General features: G+C 40.4%; 1 protein-coding gene across 3 annotated transcripts in view; it reads right to left on the bottom strand.

Annotated features, from left to right (window-relative positions):
- Positions 1 to 488: 488 nt before the first annotated feature.
- The window catches only part of exoc3l1 (exocyst complex component 3-like 1), a 115,463-nt gene continuing 96,108 nt past the window's right edge, over positions 489 to 19,843 (bottom strand). For all 3 annotated transcript variants that reach the window (XM_061919996.1, XM_061919997.1, XM_061919995.1), the window contains 3 exons: positions 19,045 to 19,200; positions 14,970 to 15,103; positions 489 to 1,122 (listed from right to left, as the gene is read on the bottom strand). In XM_061919996.1, the coding sequence (XP_061775980.1) occupies positions 936 to 1,122; positions 14,970 to 15,103; positions 19,045 to 19,200 (477 nt within the window). In that variant the 3' untranslated portion in view covers positions 489 to 935. The remainder of the gene's footprint in view (positions 1,123 to 14,969; positions 15,104 to 19,044; positions 19,201 to 19,843) is intronic.

Here is a 19,843-nt window from a genome sequence, read left to right as displayed (position 1 = left end):
GTGTTTTTTCTAAATGGAAAACACTTCTTTGGGGTCTACATAACATCTAATGGTGGTTCTTTGGTCAAAAATGTTGCATAAATTATGTTTTACAGATCATTTTAGGGGGGGGGGGGTTGCCCACATATGTGGTCCTCTCCAAGGTTCTCATAGTCCTCATTGTCACCGACGTCCCACTGGGTCATCATTGTCACCGACGTCCCACTGGTTGTGAGTTTTCCTTGCCCTTATGTGAGCCTACCGAGAATGTCGTCATGGTTTGTGTTGTGGTTTGTGCAGCCCTTTGAGACACTAGTGATTTAGGGCTATATAAATGAACATTGATTGATTGATTGATCTTCAAGCCGCTTATCTGACAGTCGCTTCAGGATGCGCCGTTTTGTGGCTGGTCTTTTTTTCATAGCTCACCTTCGACAAGGTCTTCTCCCCGTCATCTTTGTTGTAGCGGTGTAGCGTGCAAGGACGGGAGTGGAAGAAATGTCAAAAGACGGAGCTAACTGTTTTAATGACATTCAGACTTTACTTTAATCAATAACGGAGCAGCATCTCCTCATCCGGAAAACAACAACACCGGAAAAGTGTCACGTGAAAAAACGAAAAAAAAACAAAAGTTCCTTGGGTGAATAATGTAAACTCACTACACCGGTATGTTTTAACGCTTTCATGTCAAAACATACAAGCAGTTCTGTCAGATAAAATTATAAAATAGCATACGAAAACTGTTTTTTTGTTTGTTTTTTAAATGGCATGCACATGTGTCATAGCGAATATGCAAAGGACACAATCACAATAGACCCCCACTAATACCTTGTAGTCCTGTGGGAAACACTAACAAATATTTTGTTTCTAAGATGGACTAAAATAGAATAGATTAAGAAATGAGGTGAAAGGTCATGAATGCAATGTTTTTAAGAGACATTTAAGAGGATCTGATTTCATGCACACTTGGTGGAGGGCAAGCAGAAGGTCATGCTTGAGGGAGGCACCAGGATGTCTATGAAGATAGGACGGTATCCGACCGGCAGGGGGTTGGCGCTCTGCTCGAGCAGGTCCAGCACTGAGCCTCTGATGTCCCTGGAGATGTCCCCTCGTATGTCCAGCAGCACAGACACTTGCTCTTCACTGCAATGTTGCAGAGAACAAAATTAATCAATCATAATCGGCTATTTTTGGAAATTGTCGAATGTTGTATTCACAATTAGAGCAGGGGTCGGCAATCCAAAACCTTGAAAGGGGCGCAAAAAATGAAAAACCATAGTTCGGTTGGTAGCCCGGCCGTGCCAGCAACTTGAGGGTTGCAGGTTCAATTCCTGCTTCCGCCATCCTAGTCACTGCCGTTGTGTCCTTGAGCAAGACACGTCACCCACCTGCTCCCTGTGCCACCCACACTGGTTTAAATGTAATGTAGATATTGGGTTTCACTATGTAAAGCGCTTTGAGTCACTAGAGAAAAGCGCTATATAAACATAATTCACTTCACTAATTCACTTCAAATGTTATCATGAAGGCAAAACATGACGTAAATGTCTTTTTTAGTTTTAATAGCCTACTTTCAAAATGACTTTAAAAGTTGTATTGAAGACCTACTGTAACCCACTACTACCGACCACGCAGTCTGATAGATTATATATCAATGATGAAATATTAACATTGCAACACATGCCGATACGGCCTTTTTAGTTTACTAAATTGCAATTTTAAATTTCGCGCGGAAGTATCATGCTAAAACGTCTCGGTATGATGACGCATGACGTCACGCATTGTAGAGGACATTTTGTTCCAGCACCGTTCACAGCTATAAGACGTCTCTTTTCATCGCATAATTCCACAGTACTATGGACATCTGTGTTGCTGAATCTTTTGCAATTTGTTCAATGAATAATGGAGACGTCAAAGAAGAAAGCTGTAGGTGGGAAGCGGTGTATTGCGGCCGCCTTTAGCAACACAAACACAGCCGGTGTTTCATTGTTTACATTCCCGAAAGATGACAGTCAAACTTTACTATGGAACAGAGCGGTCAAGCGAACACGGTTGGATTGGACCACACACACAAAGTACAGTGTATTATGTGTATTGATAAAAAACATTTTACATTCTGTATTCTGAAGGCGATATACGGTATGTTGTGTGCTACTCCAGCATCAATATGCGTCCTCCTGACCGCTACCGTCCGCGTCGGGTTTAAAGCGGTGTCGCTCTATCCCTTGTTACGGTTGGGCCTGGCCGAGTGGTACTGCCACCCCCGCGGCTGCCACGGCGCCTCTCACAGCATCTTCCCCATCTGAATCGCTCCCTCACTGCCCTCTTGTCCTTTTTTTCCTTTTTTTTTCTTGTAGTCCTTCACTCTCACTTTCCTCATCCACGGATCTTTCATCCTCGCTCAAATTAATGGGGAAATCGTCGCCTTCTCGGTCCGAATCACTCTTGTAAACAATGTTCAAATGTGAGGATCTCCACAACCCGTGACGTCACGGGCATATCGTCTGCTACTTCCGGTACAGGCAAGGCTTTTTTATTAGCGACCAAAAGTTGCGAACTTTATCGTCGATGTTCACTATTAAATCTTTTCAGCAATAATATGGCAATATCGCAAAATGATCAAGTATGACATAGAATGGACCTGCTATCCCCGTTTAAATGAGAAAATCTCATTTCAGTAGGCCTTTAAAGTGTTATAAAGAAGACAACACATGATGTACAGTAAGTGTCTACAGTAAGTGTCTGTATTAGTTATAATAGCCTACTATCAAAATGTCTATTTGTCGCAGGCGGAAGCAAATATTTGTTGACAGAAATGTTAAAAAATATATTTATTGTACACATTTTTCAACATTAGTAAATCAGAGGCTACTCAGAAGGTGTCAGGACGTGGACTTTGGTGTGATTTGTTTTCCCGTGGTGCAAATGTAACAGAGGTAATTTATGATCTCAATTGCTTACTGTCTTACTACTGTTTTTGTTTTAATGTCATTTTATTTTAATGTCATTTTATCTAATTTATTACATTCAGACATTATGTAATGTGACTCTTTATTTCGCAATTTTTATTATTCTAAGTTTAGTACTGTCATTTCCTACATTTTTATGGTCATTGAACGTCACATGTCACAGCAGACTTCCAGGCTGAGAAACATGTGTGTCGTCAGTCTGTTGTCTTCCACGTGACGGTAAGTTGCGCTCTCTGAATTAGCTTTCAGCTAACTCATTAGCAGGATAGCTGTAAGCCTAAAAGAGAAGTATTTATGTTAAGTTTTGTTTTGTTTTATTTCTGTACAGATTTATGAATGTTAAGAAGGCTGATTGGAGACTCACTATGATTGTTTTCACCAGGTACTGTGTATTATTTTGTCGTGTGTTAATGTGTTAGTCAGTCTGTTGTCTTCCACGTGACGATTTATGAATGTTAAGAAGGCTGATTGGAGACTCACTATGATTGTTTTCACCAGAATAAACCATGTTTGAGTCAGAAGAATGACTGGGTGTCGTCTTTTGGGGAAAAACACAACGCAAAGGAGTACTACATCGCTACACAAGATTAAACGTGATTTTAATCTTAAATCGAAAAAAAGGAACAAACGAAAGATGCTCTCAGCAGAGGTTCAAAACATGGCTAAGAAAACAAAACTACTACTAAGGCAACACTATGGACATAAAACAAAACTTGTAAACTATGGCATGAATGAAACTTACTTGGAAAGAGAAAAGAGCATGAAAAAGAGCAGCATGGATCATCTACATGAATAACCAGGGTGTGTAGAGGGTGATGTCGCCAGGCTGACTGCCTGGCAACTACAGGCTTAAATAGCGCTGTGGTGATTAACAGGTGCATGAGTCCAAATGAATCAGGTGCGTCACATGAGGGCAGGTGAAAAATAATAAATTGTCATGGAAACAAAGCAGGGAGTGAAAAAAGCAGGAACTGATAGAGTGCAAAAACCAAACAGAACATAGCCAAACCAAACATGATCACCAAGATATGACAGAAGGTGAGATAGCTCCTGGAAATTACTGGCCCTTGAATGGCCAAACGTATGTGTGTGATGAAGTTGAAGGAAACGGCGGGATGTCTCCTACTAATCGATTTATTACAATCTTTGGCAAGCTAGGTAACATTTGCTGTGGTCTGGAACAACATGGCACACAAACAACTATCATAAATGCAGCCAATATTACATACAGATAATGTCTCATGAGACATGCAAATATAACTTATATACAAAGAGGACATAAGTAAAGGAAACAAAATGAGCTCAACTATACCTACAAATGAGGCATAATGATGCAATATTCACATACAGCTAGACTATAGCTTGTTAGCATTGATTAGCTTGCAGTCAAGCACTAACCAAATATGCCTGATTAGCCCTCCACAAAAGTCAATAACATCAACAAAGTGCACCTTTGTGCATTCACACACAGCATAAAACGTTGGGTGGACAAAATGAAACAAAGGAGTGGAAAATTTTACATGTAACACAATGGTGAGTTCAAGGACCGCCAAATTTAGTAGGACAAAAAGATGTTCACCAAATACTCTCGTCAGTGAAGCATACATACAAACATGATAAAACAGCGGGCTTTCTAACAATTGGGAAGGTTTGTGTCATGTTTGTTCTCAAATAAAAAACATACTAAAACAAAAAAAGATATTTTTCTCCCCATCTTTTTCCATTTTCTATCCTTTTTGAAAATGCTCCAGGGAGCCACTACTGTAGGGCAGCACTAAAGAGCTGCATGCTGCTCGAGTGCTGCGGGTTGCTGACCTCCACATTAGATAGATAGATAGATAGATAGATAGATAGATAGATAGATAGATAGATAGATAGATAGATAGATAGATAGATAGATAGATAGATAGATAGATAGATGGATAGATATTGATTCCATCAGCAGAGTTCGCTCAGGAAAATAAAAATTCCAGCAGAAGTGTACAGAATTAAGATCAAATTGAGAAAGTAAAAAGTAAATAATAAATAATGGGGGTATATTAAAGTTATCGTTTGCGCTGGTAAAAAAGCTCATTCATTACTTTTTAGTTTTTCATATTTTAAAATATAAATGCGCTGCGGTTCTTCCAAACGATGTGCAGTATCAGACAGTTGCTTCCATGAGGTGTAAAACAAGTAGGAGTGGGTAGAGTAGCCAGAAATTGTACTCAAGTAAGAATACTGTTACTTTAGAGATTTATTACTCAAGTAAAAGTAAAGAATAGTCATCCAAATATTTACTTGAGTAAAAGTAAAAAGTATGTTGTGAAAAAACTACTCAAGTACTGAGTAACTGATGAGTAACCTGTTTGTTTAATGACGGCAACAAGTAATGCACAAAACATAAAAATAGCAATGAGGAAATTCAGAGCCAGGAATATCTTTTAAGCAACTAAAACTATAATATATATTAAATAATAAAACATTACAATACAAAAAATTAAGGAAAAAAGAGACAATAACTTAACAGCACCATAGGCTCAGTAGTAATTCATTGATTGATTGATTGATTGATTGATTGATTGATTGAAACTTGTATTAGTAGATTGCACAGTACCGTACATATTCAAATTATTCTTTGCATTTGACCACTTAATGGTAACACCCCAATAAGTCGTTCAACGTTAATCAATTACTTGATAAATGACCAAGTCAAGGTGATCTACCTCATATATACATATACACACATATCATATATATATATATATATATATATATATATATATATATATATATATATATATATATATATATATATATATATTTATATATACAGTATATGATATATATTTATTTATTTTGCCGTTTTGTTGACATTATACATGCATGTTTAACATATAGATTCCTATCTTTCATGAAGACAAGAATATAAGTTGGTGTATTACCTGATTCTGATAGCTGAGATAGGCGCCAGCGCCCCCCGCGACCCCGAAAGGGAATAAGCGGTAGAAAATGGATGGATGGATGATTGGAATCAGACAGAAGTGCTGATAACGTCCACGTTTTCAAATGGAGGAGAAAAAAAGTTCCTCCTTTCTGTCTAATACCACATGAAAGTCGTTGTTTTTTGGCATCTTATTTGTCTTTACAAGAAATACATTGGCGGCAAACTTTGTAGCTTGCTAGCTTGTTTGCGCTGGAGCGGCACTTTTATTGTGAAGACAGGAACTGTGCGATCAGTCTTTAGGCTTTTGACGGGAAGTACGGTTGAAATAAAAAGTGTCTTTTTTCCTTTACACTTTTGATTGATTGATTGAAACTTTTATTAGTATATTACACAGTACAGTACATATTCCGTACAATTGACCACTAAATGGTAACACCCCAATAAGCTTTTCAACTTGTTTAAGTCGGTTCATGTGACCACCTGGCTCTGTTTGATTGGTCCAACGTCACCAGTGACTGCATGTGATTGGTGAAACGCAGGCATGCGTGGATCCTACTTTGAAGGTCTGTGACAAACCAAAACAAACATTAACAGATCGATAAAAAACAGTAGCGAGTAGCGAGCTGAAACTAGATAAATGGAGCGGGGTAAAAGTAGCGTTTCTTCTCTATAAATATACTCAAGTAAAAGTATGTTGCATAAAAACTACTCTTAGAAGTACAATTTATCCCAAAGGTTACTCAAGTAGATGTAACGGAGTAAATATAGCGCGTTACTACCCACCTCTGAAAACAAGAAATGCATTGAGTGAAGAGAAGAGGACCCACTGCGGTTGGTTGGAAAGAGGGGTATCCCTAGTTGATATTTATATGAGATATTAATGCGATATCATCAAAAAAAAACTAAACAAGAATAGGATGATATGTGCTTGCATGTAAATAGTGTGATATGATCTCCAATACAAGCAGTCCTGCAGTGTTTACTTAACATCTAGATGTCCTCCAAAACAGCACACAATGTTGGTCTTTTCTTGTATTTTAGTCTCGTCATATACAAAAGGTAAACATGCTAGGCTACTAGAAGCTAGCAGCTACACAACAGCTAAGCACACACAATAAGACTACATACTACATGAACATCCAAAGTCTCAAAGGTAGAAACAGATTACAAAGTATCCAGTAGCAAACGTGTCCGCTTCGTTCAACTTAACTACGTCATGAGCTTAACTTCATGGCCACTTGGTGTTGCCAAAAAAACAAAAAGACTTCTTCACTTCAATTTAAAGATAGCATAAGTCCATTGCAGACGGTAAATATTAAATAGTTTTGTGTATTTCCTACCTACCATATCATTGCTCTCTTACCAATTCCTCTTGATGAAACATTTTCTAACATTTCACACTAACAAAGATTACAAAATGTATGATTCTTGCTGTTATTGTATTGATCATTATCCGTATCAGTCAATAGTCAAGGTGCCAATATCGGAAACGTATTGTAAGTACAGAAAAGGACAGAGCAGGCTGTACAGATTAATAGCACTGCACTACCAGGGAAACCGAAGCTCTGGTGCCATCAGTTTGGATTGCTACCCCGACTCCGGTTTCCGTTAACTATGTATGAGGTCTCAATAAGCCATGCTACTCGCTTTGAAAGGCTAGTGAACTCGCATGTAAAGAAGTGGCTCGGACTTCCAAAGTGCTTCAGCAGCGTTGGACTCTACAGCGACGGAGCCCTGTCGCTGCCAATCTCTAGGCTGGTCGAAGAGTTCAAATGTGCCAAGGTGAGGCTGGAGATGTCCCTCACTGACTCCCGGGACCTTGTAGTGAGAGTCGCCACTCCTTGCCTCGTAACAGGGCGGAAGTGGACCCCAGTCACAGCTCTGCTACAGGCCAAATCAGCTTTGCTCCATCGCGACATAGTGGGCCACGTCCAACAAGGCAGAGGAGGCTTTGGCCTTGGAACCATAACTCCTCTCTGGCAAAAGGCAACTGAACGTCGAACTATGGTTGTAGAGGAAGTGCGTCGTCTGGAGGAAACAGCCAGGCGTTCCAAAGCCGCAACACAGGCCAAACAGGGCCGATGGACAAGGTGGGAGGGTGTTGAATAGAAGAAACTCACGTGGAGCGAACTTTGGGGCATGGAATCCAACAGGCTGAGTTTCATCGTTCGAGCAACATATGATGCGCTACCATCTCCCATAAACCTGCAACAATGGTTTGGAAAGGACCCATCCTGTCCCCAGTGTACAACCCCAGCAACACTCAAGCACATAATGGTTGGCTGTAGAACCAGCCTCACTCGAGGCAGATATATGTAGAAACATAATCAGGTCCTCAGATGTCTAGCTGACAAACTTGAGTGCTGGAGGACATCCAGCAACACCCAACCCATCAACAACCAAGATGTGTGCCGACACCTAATAGTGTTTGTTCGGGAGGGGGGGGGGAAGCTGAAGACGAGACCTTCGAATCCTGATCCAAGCCTATTGAATGCAGCCAGGGACTGGCAGATGCGAGTCGACTTAGATCAGAGGCTCATTTTCACCCCGGCGATCGCAACGACCACCCTCCGTCTAGACGTAGTCCTATGGTCTGAAACCTGCCAGATTGTCTATATCATTGAACTGACAGTTCCGTGGGAGGATGCCATTGAAGAAGCGTATGAACGCAAGAAGCTGCGGTACTCCAACCTTGCAGCTAAGGCAGAGGGCAGAGGCTGTAGGGTAAGGGTGCGCCCAGTGGAGGTGGGGTGTAGGGGCTTTGTAGTTGGCACAACAGCAAAGCTCCTTAGGGAGGTTGGAGTCAGGGGGCAGGCTCACAGACAGGCCATTAAAGAGCTGGCCAACACAGCAGAGAGGACGAGCCATTGGTTGTGGTTGAGGAGTGACACCAGCTGGGCTGCTAAGGTTAACACCTAATGGGACGCACACACCCAGGGATTTGATCACCCTGGTGTGGGCCCTTCCTCGGTATCTTGTGGTAAGCCGGGCCGAAACACCCCGTGACGCTGGGGAACACAACTGAAGATGTGTCCCAATGGTGGAAAAGCCTCCCAGCAGTGTCACCTAGCCTCATTTAGGTATGCGGTCAGGTGCAAGCCTGGCTCATGCAGAGTCCCCACGGATCATACCAACTAATCCTTTCAACAACAACAAAAATCCTGAGGAAGCTGTGCTCCTTCAACATCTGTAGAAAACTTTTGTGGATGTACTACCAGTCTGTCGTTGCCAATGTTCTGTACTACATGGTAGGGTGCTGGGGGTGCAGTATACCTAAGAAGGACAGCTCCAGACTAGAGAAACTGATCAGGCGGGACGGTTCTATGATCGGAATAAAACTGGACTCACTGGTGACGGTGGCAGAGAAGAGGACTGTGGGCATCCTGGATGATGCCAGTCACCCTCTGCATAGCGTTATCAGTAGCCAGAGGAGCCTGTTCAGTGCTAGACTGCTTCATCCCAAGTGCAGGACTAATAGACTCAATAATCCTTTGGCCTACACGCCATTAGACTTTACAACTCCTCTCTGTGAATTACTTTTTCATAACATGGTCACTACTGCCTAGTTTCTCTTGTTATATTCTTATTTTACTGTTATATTTTTATTCTCATTATTTTTATTCCTATTGTAATATTTTTCTATTTTGTTTCTATTTATACCCCCCATTATTTACTTTTTGAATTCGATCTCAATTCTGTACACTGCTGCCGGAATTTAAATTTTTCTGTGGGAACTATCCTGAAGGAATCAATAAAGTACCATCTATCTATCTATGTATCTATCTATCTATCTATGTATGTATCTATCTATCTATCTATCTATCTATCTATCTATCCATCTATCTATCCATCTATCTATCAACCTATCTATATATCTAAGTGAAAAACTTGTATCAGGACCCTCCAAGTTGAAAACTTTGCTTTTCACGAACGAAACAGGTTCACATAAGTTGGTTGGTCTTGGTTATGTCACCACCATTTATGTCAACGAGAAGCAGCCAGTCTGAGGGCCGTCAACATAAACGGGTTGTACAGCATAACATGTATTCCTTGTGTAAATACTGATCAATCAATAGCATGAATTACTCGTGACTCACTAAAGCACTATATATACATACATTATATGTATAGGTAAATATATACATATTTGCATATATATGTATATAAATGTTAATGTAGATTTATATAAACTGTATGTGAATATGTATGCTTATATGTACAGTATACACCAGAGTCGGCCCGAGGCATAAGGGAACTAAGCGCTTGCTTAGGGCCCCGCGGCCACCAGGGGGCCCCCAAAAGCAATGAACAAAAAATTCAAATTTTTTTATTTTTTGCATCTACGAGTCTGACTGATGGTTTCTAAATGATCAAAGATATATTATTGTACAAAAACACAATTTTAGGTCAACAGAGTGCTGTTGCTGATCTAGGCCTAGTGCAGGGGTCGGCAACCTTTACCACTCAAAGAGCCATTTTGACCCGTTTCACTAATCAAGATGACAATGGGAGCCGCTACCATTCTCGCGAATGTCTGCTGGTGGTCACCAAGATAACAATAATAAGGGCGTGCTATGAAGCCATTGCCTTGGACGCCTTCTACAACATGTACAAACTGCTTGCCAGTCCAGAAACATGTTGTGAGTGGCTTCCGCTGATACACGTACACGACTGCAAGGCATACTGAGTGATACAGATTACACTGAAGGTTGTGATATAAACAACATTAACACTCTTACTAATATGCACCACACTGTGAACCCACACCAAACAAGAATGACAAACACATTTCGGGAGAACATCCTCACAGTAACACAACATAAACGCAACACAACAAATACCCAGAATCCTTTGCATCCATGACTATTCCTGACTACATTATACACCCCGCTAGCTAGATGGGAGTTCACTGGCCACAGAAATGGAGAACCTCCCAGAACTTCCTAAAGCACAGATGACCCCCTTTGAATTGCTCACTTACCTCTCTCAAAATTAGATCTGTGAGTTGTACCCAAATCTTTGGGTAGCTCTGCGGATAGCCTGCACTCTTCCTGTGATTGTTGCATCAGCAGAGCGGAGTTTTTCCAAGCTCAAATTAATAAAAAACTACTTGAGATCTTCCATGGCTCAAGAAAGACTGAGTGGACTGGCAGTGATTAGTATTAATAACAAAGTCGGCCATCAGATTTCTTAAAGTGATGTCATAAATGACTTTGTCTCCAGAAAAGCCAGGAAGCAGAGGTTTTAAGGAGTGGGTGGTGAAGAACAGAGGAACAAAACTGTGATGTGATGGTCAAATGTGTGAATTAAGGTAGTTTATTTTGATTTTTTTCCCCCAAAATTTTTTGCACATCATTATGTACATTTACATAGTTTTAATATGTAGTAACTTTATATTTGTTTATAAAACGTTATGTTACCTTGTTTCTGGTAACTCTGTCCATTAATATTATTTAAGTATTTGCTTGATATTTAATTTAATTATGTTGGTTTTTGTACAATTGAATTTGTTCTTTTTTATATATATTTAAGTGATTTTATTGTTGCACTTTATTGTTTTTCTTGCACTATGAATAATTTTTGCACATTGCTGTTTCAGGTTTTTGTTACCAAACATAATAAGGTGAATCAGAATCAGCATTATTGTCCAGTTATGTTTAACACACATGGAATTTAACTTCAGTAGACTGCGCTCTCGTTGTACAAAGTAAACATGAAATATGAACAATTAACTAAAAATATAAACTAGTAATGAAAGACTAATATGTACAAGACTGATGAGACAAGATGACACTTTTACTGTAAATACAAAGCTTTATCACTTGGACTGTTCAACCCCAGGCCACTCTTGTAGCTGAATGTTTTCTACATTTTAAGACTAGGAACCATATGTGCCACTCTGGACATCATTTGTTTATTCATTTGTATTATTTATGTTCTTAACTGGGCCACCCCCATATCTTTATACATGACATGTCAATTGTAAATACATGCCAGGCTGACAATGGGATAATGTAAACAACACTGCCAGAGTTTATAGTGGGTGTGTGAATGATCAACAATCAATATTATTGGCAGAAATAGAGGGCCCCAAAATCCAATTTTGCTTAGGGCCCCATGGAGGCTTGGCCTGGCACTGGTACACACACACACACACACACACACACACACACACACACACACACACATAGCATAAAAAGTCAAAAACCAGTGAAGTTGGCACCTTGTGTAAAGCGTAAATAAAAAAACTGAATACAATACATTTGCAAAACCTTTTCAACCTATATTCAATTGAATAGACTGCAAAACACCTGCTTAGTGGATTTGTGGTTAGAGTCCGCCCTGAGACCGGTAAGTCATTAGTTCAAACCCCGGCCAAGTCATACCAAAGACTATAAAAATGGGACCCAATATCTCCCTGCTTGGCACTCTGCAGCAAGGGTTGGAATCGGGGGTTAAAACACCAAAATGATTCCCGAGCGCTGCCACCGCTGCTGCTCAATGCTCCCCTCACCTCCCAGGGGGTAGAGCAAGGGGTCAAATGTAATTTCACCACACCTAGTGTTTGTGTGACTATCAGTGGTACTTTAAGACAAGATACTTAACATCCGAACTGAGAAACCATGTTATTTTTGCAAATATTAGCTCATTTGGAATTTGACGCCTGCAACATGTTTCAAAAAAGCTGGCATAAGTGGCAAAAAAGACTGAGAAAGTTGAGGAATGCTCATCAAACACTTATTTGGAACATCCCACAGGCGAACAGGCTAATTGGGAACAGGTGGGTGCCATGATTGGGTGTATGGATGGGGTGAGGGTCACCACTTTGTGAAGAAATGCGTGAGCAAATTTTCCAACAGTTTAAGAACAACATTTCTCAACAAGCTATTGCAAGGAATTTAGGGATTTTACCATCTACAGTCCGTAATATCATCAAAAGGTTCAGAGAATCTGGAGAAATCACCGCACGTATGCAGCATGCTGGTGACCTTTGATCCCTCAAAGCGACATTAGTGTGTAAAGGGTATCACCACATGGGCTCAGGACCACTTCAGAAAACCACTGTCAGTAAGTACAGTTGGTCGCTACATCTGTAAGTGCACGTTAAAATTCTACAAGGCAAAGCGAAAGCCATTTATCAACAACACCCAAAAATGCCGCCGGCTTTGCTGGGCCAGCGCTCATCTAAAATGGACTAATGAAAAGTGGAAAAGTGTTCTGTGGTCTGACGAGTCCACATTTCAAATTGTTTTTTGGCAACTGGGGACATCGTGTCTTCTGGACCAAAGAGGAAAAGAACAATCCCAATTATTATAGATGCAAAGTTCAAAAGCCAGCATCTATGAGTTACCCAAAGCATGGGTAACTTACACATGTGTGAAGGCACCATTAATGCTGAAAGGTACATACAGGTTTTGGAGCAACATATGTTGCCATCCAAGCAGCTTTTTTGACGCTCCTGCTTATTTCAGCAAGACAATGCCAAGCCAGATGTTACAACAGCGTGGCTTCACAGTAAAAGAGTGCAGGTACTAGACTGGCCTGCCTGTAGTCCGGACCTGTCTCCCATTGAAAATGTGTGGCGCAACATGAAGCATAAAATACCACAACGGAGACCCCGGACTGTTGAACAACTTAAGCTGTACATCAATCAAGATTGGGAAAGAATTCCAGCTGAAAAGCTTCAAAAATTGGTTTCCTTGGTTCCCAAACATTTACTGAGTGTTGTTAAAAGGAAAGGCCATGTAACACAGTAGTGAAAATGCCCGTGCCAACTTTTTTGCAATGTTTTGTTGCCAATAAATTCCAAGTTAATGATTATTTGCACAAAAAAAAATGAAGTTTCTCAGTTCGAACATTAAATATCTTGTCTTTGCAGTCAATTCAATTGAATATAAGTTCAAAAGGATTCGCAAATCATTGTATTCTGTTTTTATTTATGAATCACACAAAGTGCCAATTTCACTGGTTTTGGGTTTGTAAGTAAATACATACATACTAGAGATGCGCGGTTTGCGGTCTCATCCGTGGAGTCCGCGGAGTCCGCCGATAAACCGCTGGTCGGGTGGGTGACATGACGAAGAAATAGATTTGAAATAGATTCAGGTGGGTGGCGGTTGAACCATTCGGAAATATTTAATATATATAGTTCAGAGATCGGCAACCTTTACCACTCAAAGAACCATTTTGACCCGTGTCACAAAGTGCCATAAACAACTTTAACAGTCTTACTAATATGCGCCACATTGTGAACCCACACCAAACAAGAATGACAAACACATTTTGGGAGAACATCCTCACAGTAACACAACATAAACACAACACAACAAATACCCAGAATCATTTGCATCCATGCCTCTTCCTGACTATATTATACACCCCCCCCCGTGCGTCGGTAAGATGGGCGGGGTTGGGGGCGCGGGGTGTAAAATATAGTCGGGAAGAGTAATGGAAGCAAAGTATTCTGGGTATTTGTTATGTTGCGTTTATGTTGTGTTACTGTGAGGATGTTCTCCCGAGATGTGTTTGTTATTCTTGTTTGGTGTGGCTTCACAGTGTGGCGCATATTAGTAAGAGTGTTAAATTTGTTTATATCACAACCATCAGTGTACTCTGTATCCCCCAGTTTGCCTTTCAATCTTGTACATGTACCTGCAGAAGCTTCATACAACATGTTGCTGGAATGGCAAGCAGTTTGTACATGTTGTAGAAGGCGTCAAAGGCAATGGCTTCATAGCACGCCATTATGCTCGTTATCTGGATGAGCAACTCCCTTATTCTCGTTATCTGGATGAGCACCAAAAAATATTTGCGAGAATGGTTGCGGCTCCCATTGCCTTCTTTACTCTGTGAAACGGGTCAAAATAGCTCTTTGAGCGGTAAAGGTTTCCGACCCCTGATATATAGCAACAGGCGGGTGGCGGGCGGTTGCAGTTTGATAAAATCTTGGTTTGGGTGGATGGCGGGTGGATGGCGACTTTAGTGATGCGGATCATATAATTGCCTATCCGCGCATCTCTAATACATACATACATACAGTAAATTAATAGCCACAGTTATTCAGTCATGGCTGATTGGAAACCATTTTTGCTAACCTGATGTCAGGATATGTGCTTGCAAGTCCGGACACCACGAGAGGGAGCATGCTGGGGTCTTTGAGTCGGATGATGTCAGCCAAGACTGGGAGTACGGCCATTGGGTTGACCTCAGGTGCTGACCCATCACTTTCCTTCAAGGATATAAGATCAAAAGTCAGATGGCTTAAGTCTGACATGAATGTAAAGCACAAATGACTACAAATCCCAGATGACGGTCACGATTGTCCAGATTTGAGTTGTAATTACAAAAACAGTCCACACCTAAAATTGTTCGTCCAACACAAAAAAAAGGAGGAAAAAACCTTTAATATGATATTGTGAGCACTATCACATACAGTGGGGCAAAAAAGTATTTAGTCAGCCCCCGATTGTGCAAGTTCTCCCACTTAAAATTATGACAGAGGTCTGTAATTTTCATCGTAGGTACACTTCAACTGTGAGAGACAGAATGTGAAAAAACAGGAATTCACATTGTAGGAATTTTAAAGAATTTATTTGTAAATTATGGTAAAAAATAAGTATTTGGTCAAGCATTCAAAGCTCTCACTGATGGAAGGAGGTTTTATTTTGGTTTCATCTGACCACATGACATTCTCCCAATCATCTGCTGTATCATCCATGTATCCATTTTGGTATAAACTCAACTCGTCGTGTTTGGAGGAAGAAGAATACTGAGTTGCATCCCAAGAACACCATACCTATTGTGAAGCATGGGGGTGGAAACATCATGCTTTGGGGCTGTCTTTCTGCTAAGGGGACAGGACGATTGATCCGTGTTAAGGAAAGAATGAATGGGGCCATGTATCGTGAGATTTTGAGCCAAAACCTCCTTCCATCTGTGAGAGCTTTGAATGGTTGACCAAAGACTTATTTTCCACCATAATTTACAAATAAATTCTTTAAAATTCCTACAAGCTGCTTGCCTATTGTAGATCCACTCTTCCCAGTCTGATGCAGGTCTACAATTCTTTTCCTGGTGTCTTTCGACAGCTCTTTGGTCTTGGCCATAGTGGAGTTTGGAGTCTGACTGTTTGAGGCTGTGGACAGCTGTCTTTTATACAAATAACGAGTTCAAACAAGTGCCATTAATACAGGTAACGAGTGGAGGATGGAAGCGCTTCTTAAAGAAGAAGTTACAGGTCTGTGAGAGCCAGAGATCTTCCTTGTTTGAAGTGACCAAATACTTATTTTCCACCATAATTTACAAATAAATTCTTTAAAAATCCTACAATGTGAATTCCTGGAATTTTTTTTCACATTCTGTCTCTCACAGTTGAAATGTACCTATGATGAAAATTACAGACCTCTGTCATCATTTTAAGTGGGAGAACTTGCACAATCGGTGGCTGACTAAATACTTTTTTGCCCCACTGTACATTACAAATCACTATGGCATGGAGTTTCAAGTAAAAATGTTCAGTACAGGAGCAAAAGCTGTCGACACATTCACTATTATTGTTATTATTATTTCTAAAAAATAAATAAAAAAAGGGGGTGGCGGGGAATATTCAGATGTTTTTTTTTTGTTTTTTTGTCCAACCTGTGTTCTCAGTGTAACAGAGTTTTGAGTCAAAAGTGTTATATAAATCCAAATCCATTGCTGTTTTTATTATTTTACAATAATATATTAATGATAATAACATAAAAAGAAAGTTTTTTTTTTGTGTAGTTTTAGTTTTTACTTTTACCATATTTTCATGTTCCATCCATCCATCCATTTTCTACCGCTTATTCCCTTTCGGGGTCGCGGGGGGCGCTGGCGCCTATCTCAGCTACAATCGGGCGGAAGGCGGGGTACACCCTGGACAAGTCGCCACCTCATCGCAGGGCCAACACAGATAGACAGACAACATTCACACCCACATACACACACTTCATGATAATAAAATAATAAAAACATATGTTGATGTAATCATTCATTTTTATTTTTGTATTTGTTTTAGATATTTTTATTTATTTAAACATGCATCCTACCATCCATCCATCCATTCATCCATTTTCTACCGCTTATTGCCTTCTGGGTCTCGGGGGGCGCTGGAGCCTATCTCAGCTACAATCGGGCGGAAGGCGGTGTACACCCTGGACAAGTCGCCACTTCATGGTAGGGCCAACACAGATAGACAGACAACATTCACACTTACATTCACACACGTCATAATAATAACATTTTAAAAAGTATTTTAATGTATTTATTAATTTTTTATTTTATTTTTTGTATTTGTTTTACTTGTTGTTTATTTGTTTTTTGAACAAAAGACAGATACCATGACCACCCCCAAACTGTGAACCATCACTGTAGACACTGTTAACTGCTGCTGTGACCCAAGGTCACCTCCATATTTACTCTGTTGACTGTCAATCAGAATGTGTAATAATGTTATGTTACTTACTGTGCCTTGTATATACATTTTTATTTTTACTTTTTGTATTTTTAGCTAAGTACCGAGTGACTTGTTTAAGGGTGTACTAGCAAAATACGATTTTCATTGTACGGCAAACTGTCTGTTTAACTGTGCATATGACGATAAAATAATCTTGAATCTTGTTTTGGATATATTTCTAAATTTAAACATCTCTAACATATAAATGCTGCCTTTTTGCTACTCTGGATAAATAAATGTTGAATAAATGTCTATGTACAGTGGGGCAAAAAAATATTTAGTCAATTGTGCAAGTTCTCCCACTTAAAATGATGACAGAGGTCTGTAATTTTCCTCATAGGTAGACTTCAACTGTGAGAGACAGAATGTGAAAAAAAATCCAGTAATTCAAATTGTAGGAATTTTAAAGAATTTATTTGTAAATGATGGTGGAAAATAAGTATTTGGTCAACCAATCAAAGCTCTCACTGATGGAAGGAGGTTTTGTCTCAAAATCTCAAGATACATGGCCCCATTCATTCTTTCCTTAACAGGGATCAATCGTCCTCTCCCCTTAGCAGAAAAACAGCCCCAAAGCATGATGTTTCCACCCCCATGCTTCACAGTAGGTGTGGTGTTCTTGGGATGCAACTCAGTGTTCTTCTTCCTCCAAACACGACGAGTTGAGTTTATACCAAAAAGTTCTACTTTTGTTTCATCCGACCACATGACATTCTCCCATGTGCTCTCTGGCAAACTTCAGATGGGCCTAGTCATGCACTGGCTTAAGCAGGGGGACACATCTGGCACTATTACCTGCCGGCGTAGTGTGTTACTGATGGTAACTTGTGTTACTTTGGTCCCAGCTCTCTGCAGGTCATTCACCAGGTCCCCCCCGTGTGGTTCTGGGACTTTTGCTAACCGTTCTCATGATCATTTTGACCCCACGAGATGAGATCTTGCGTGGAGCCCCAGATCGAGGGAGATTATCAGTGGTCTTGTATGTCTTCCTTCTTCTGATAATTGCTCCCACAGTTGATTTTTTTCACACCAAGCTGCTTGCCTATTGTAGATCCACTCTTCCCAGTCTGGTGCAGGTCTACAATTATTTTCCTGGTGTCTTTCGACAGCTCTTTGGTCTTGGCCATAGTGGAGTTTGGAGTCTGACTGTTTGAGGCTTTGGACAGGTGTCTTTTATACAGATAACGAGTTCAAACAAGTGCCATTAATACAGGTAACAAGTGGAGGACAGAAGAGCTTCTTAAAGAAGAAGTTACAGGTCTGTGAGAGCCAGAGATCTTCCTTGTTTGAAGTGACCAAATACTTATTTTCCACCATAATTTACAAATAAATTCATTAAAATTCCTACAATGTGAATTCCTGGAATTTGTTTTTCATATTCTGTCTCTCACAGTTGAATTGTACCTATGAGGAAAATTACAGACCTCTGTCATCATTTTTAGAGGGAGAACTTGCACAATCGGTGGCTGACTACATATTTTTTGCCCCACTGTACATGTAAACTAGGAAGTAAATGTTTCAATACTACAATAATACCCAGAAGGCTTTGCACAATAGACAAGAGGGAGTACAACAATTATGCTGTTTGTGTGACAGCAACCCAGAATAACAACAGTGCAAATATGACATTCAAAAAGATGAAAGTGCTGAATCACCAGGAAAAATGGAAATAAAGTGACCAATAAACTGACCAGGCCATTGAAAAGTTGTCTGAACTGCTGGTCGTCCTTCACCATCTGCTGAGCAAATTTTCTCCTCTCGTCAGCGCTGCGACACAGCAGCCTCTTCTGCATCAGTGCTTTGACATATTCCACCACCATCAACCACTGGGCCTCCTCCTGAAGACGCTGCAAACATACACAGACATTTTATGACTAGATCACACTAGAACACTGTTGGCCTTCTCTCCAGCTCTGTGGAACCTGATGCTAGTCATAGGTGGTGTTGATGCTATTCTGGTGACAATTGTCACAAGCAACTATCACAAGCACCTGGTCGTGGCGCCAGCGATAGCACCTGCCAACAGGAAGTCTCTGTTTTTCTCCAGAAGTGGGTGTTGGTTGGACTTGGTAGGTTGTCTGGACTAAAAACCTCATGCGATGGTAGTCTTCTTTCCAGATCTGGGCTAAGGTGATCTTTTACTCATATGAGCCACTTCTAACATTCTGCTAACTCAGTCTTCCACTTGAACAAGATGTTGTTGTTCTATACCCTTGGCTTGACCCAACCGGTTTCCTGCGATGTAACCAACTCCTGCACGTTGTCTGCCCTCTACTTCCTGCCTACTCAGATCCAGATGCAGGGCAATTCCACCTGTTCTTTACTGCAAAACTTCCAGTGTCCTTTCGTTCTCTTTCTTAGTCAGCCTTAGTAAGCTTATAAACTTTTAAATACGTATGTGTACATTACCGTATGTGATTGATAAGGCAATGGAAGTGGCGGAAAGTTAGAATGGCATTCCATAGTTAAAGGCCTACGGAAATTAGATTT

This window comes from Nerophis ophidion, linkage group LG14, assembly GCF_033978795.1.
Source record: "Nerophis ophidion isolate RoL-2023_Sa linkage group LG14, RoL_Noph_v1.0, whole genome shotgun sequence".
Taxonomy (NCBI): Eukaryota; Metazoa; Chordata; class Actinopteri; order Syngnathiformes; family Syngnathidae; genus Nerophis; species Nerophis ophidion.
Note: the sequence above shows the minus strand (reverse complement) of the source record. Positions and strands in the feature narration are given on the sequence as shown.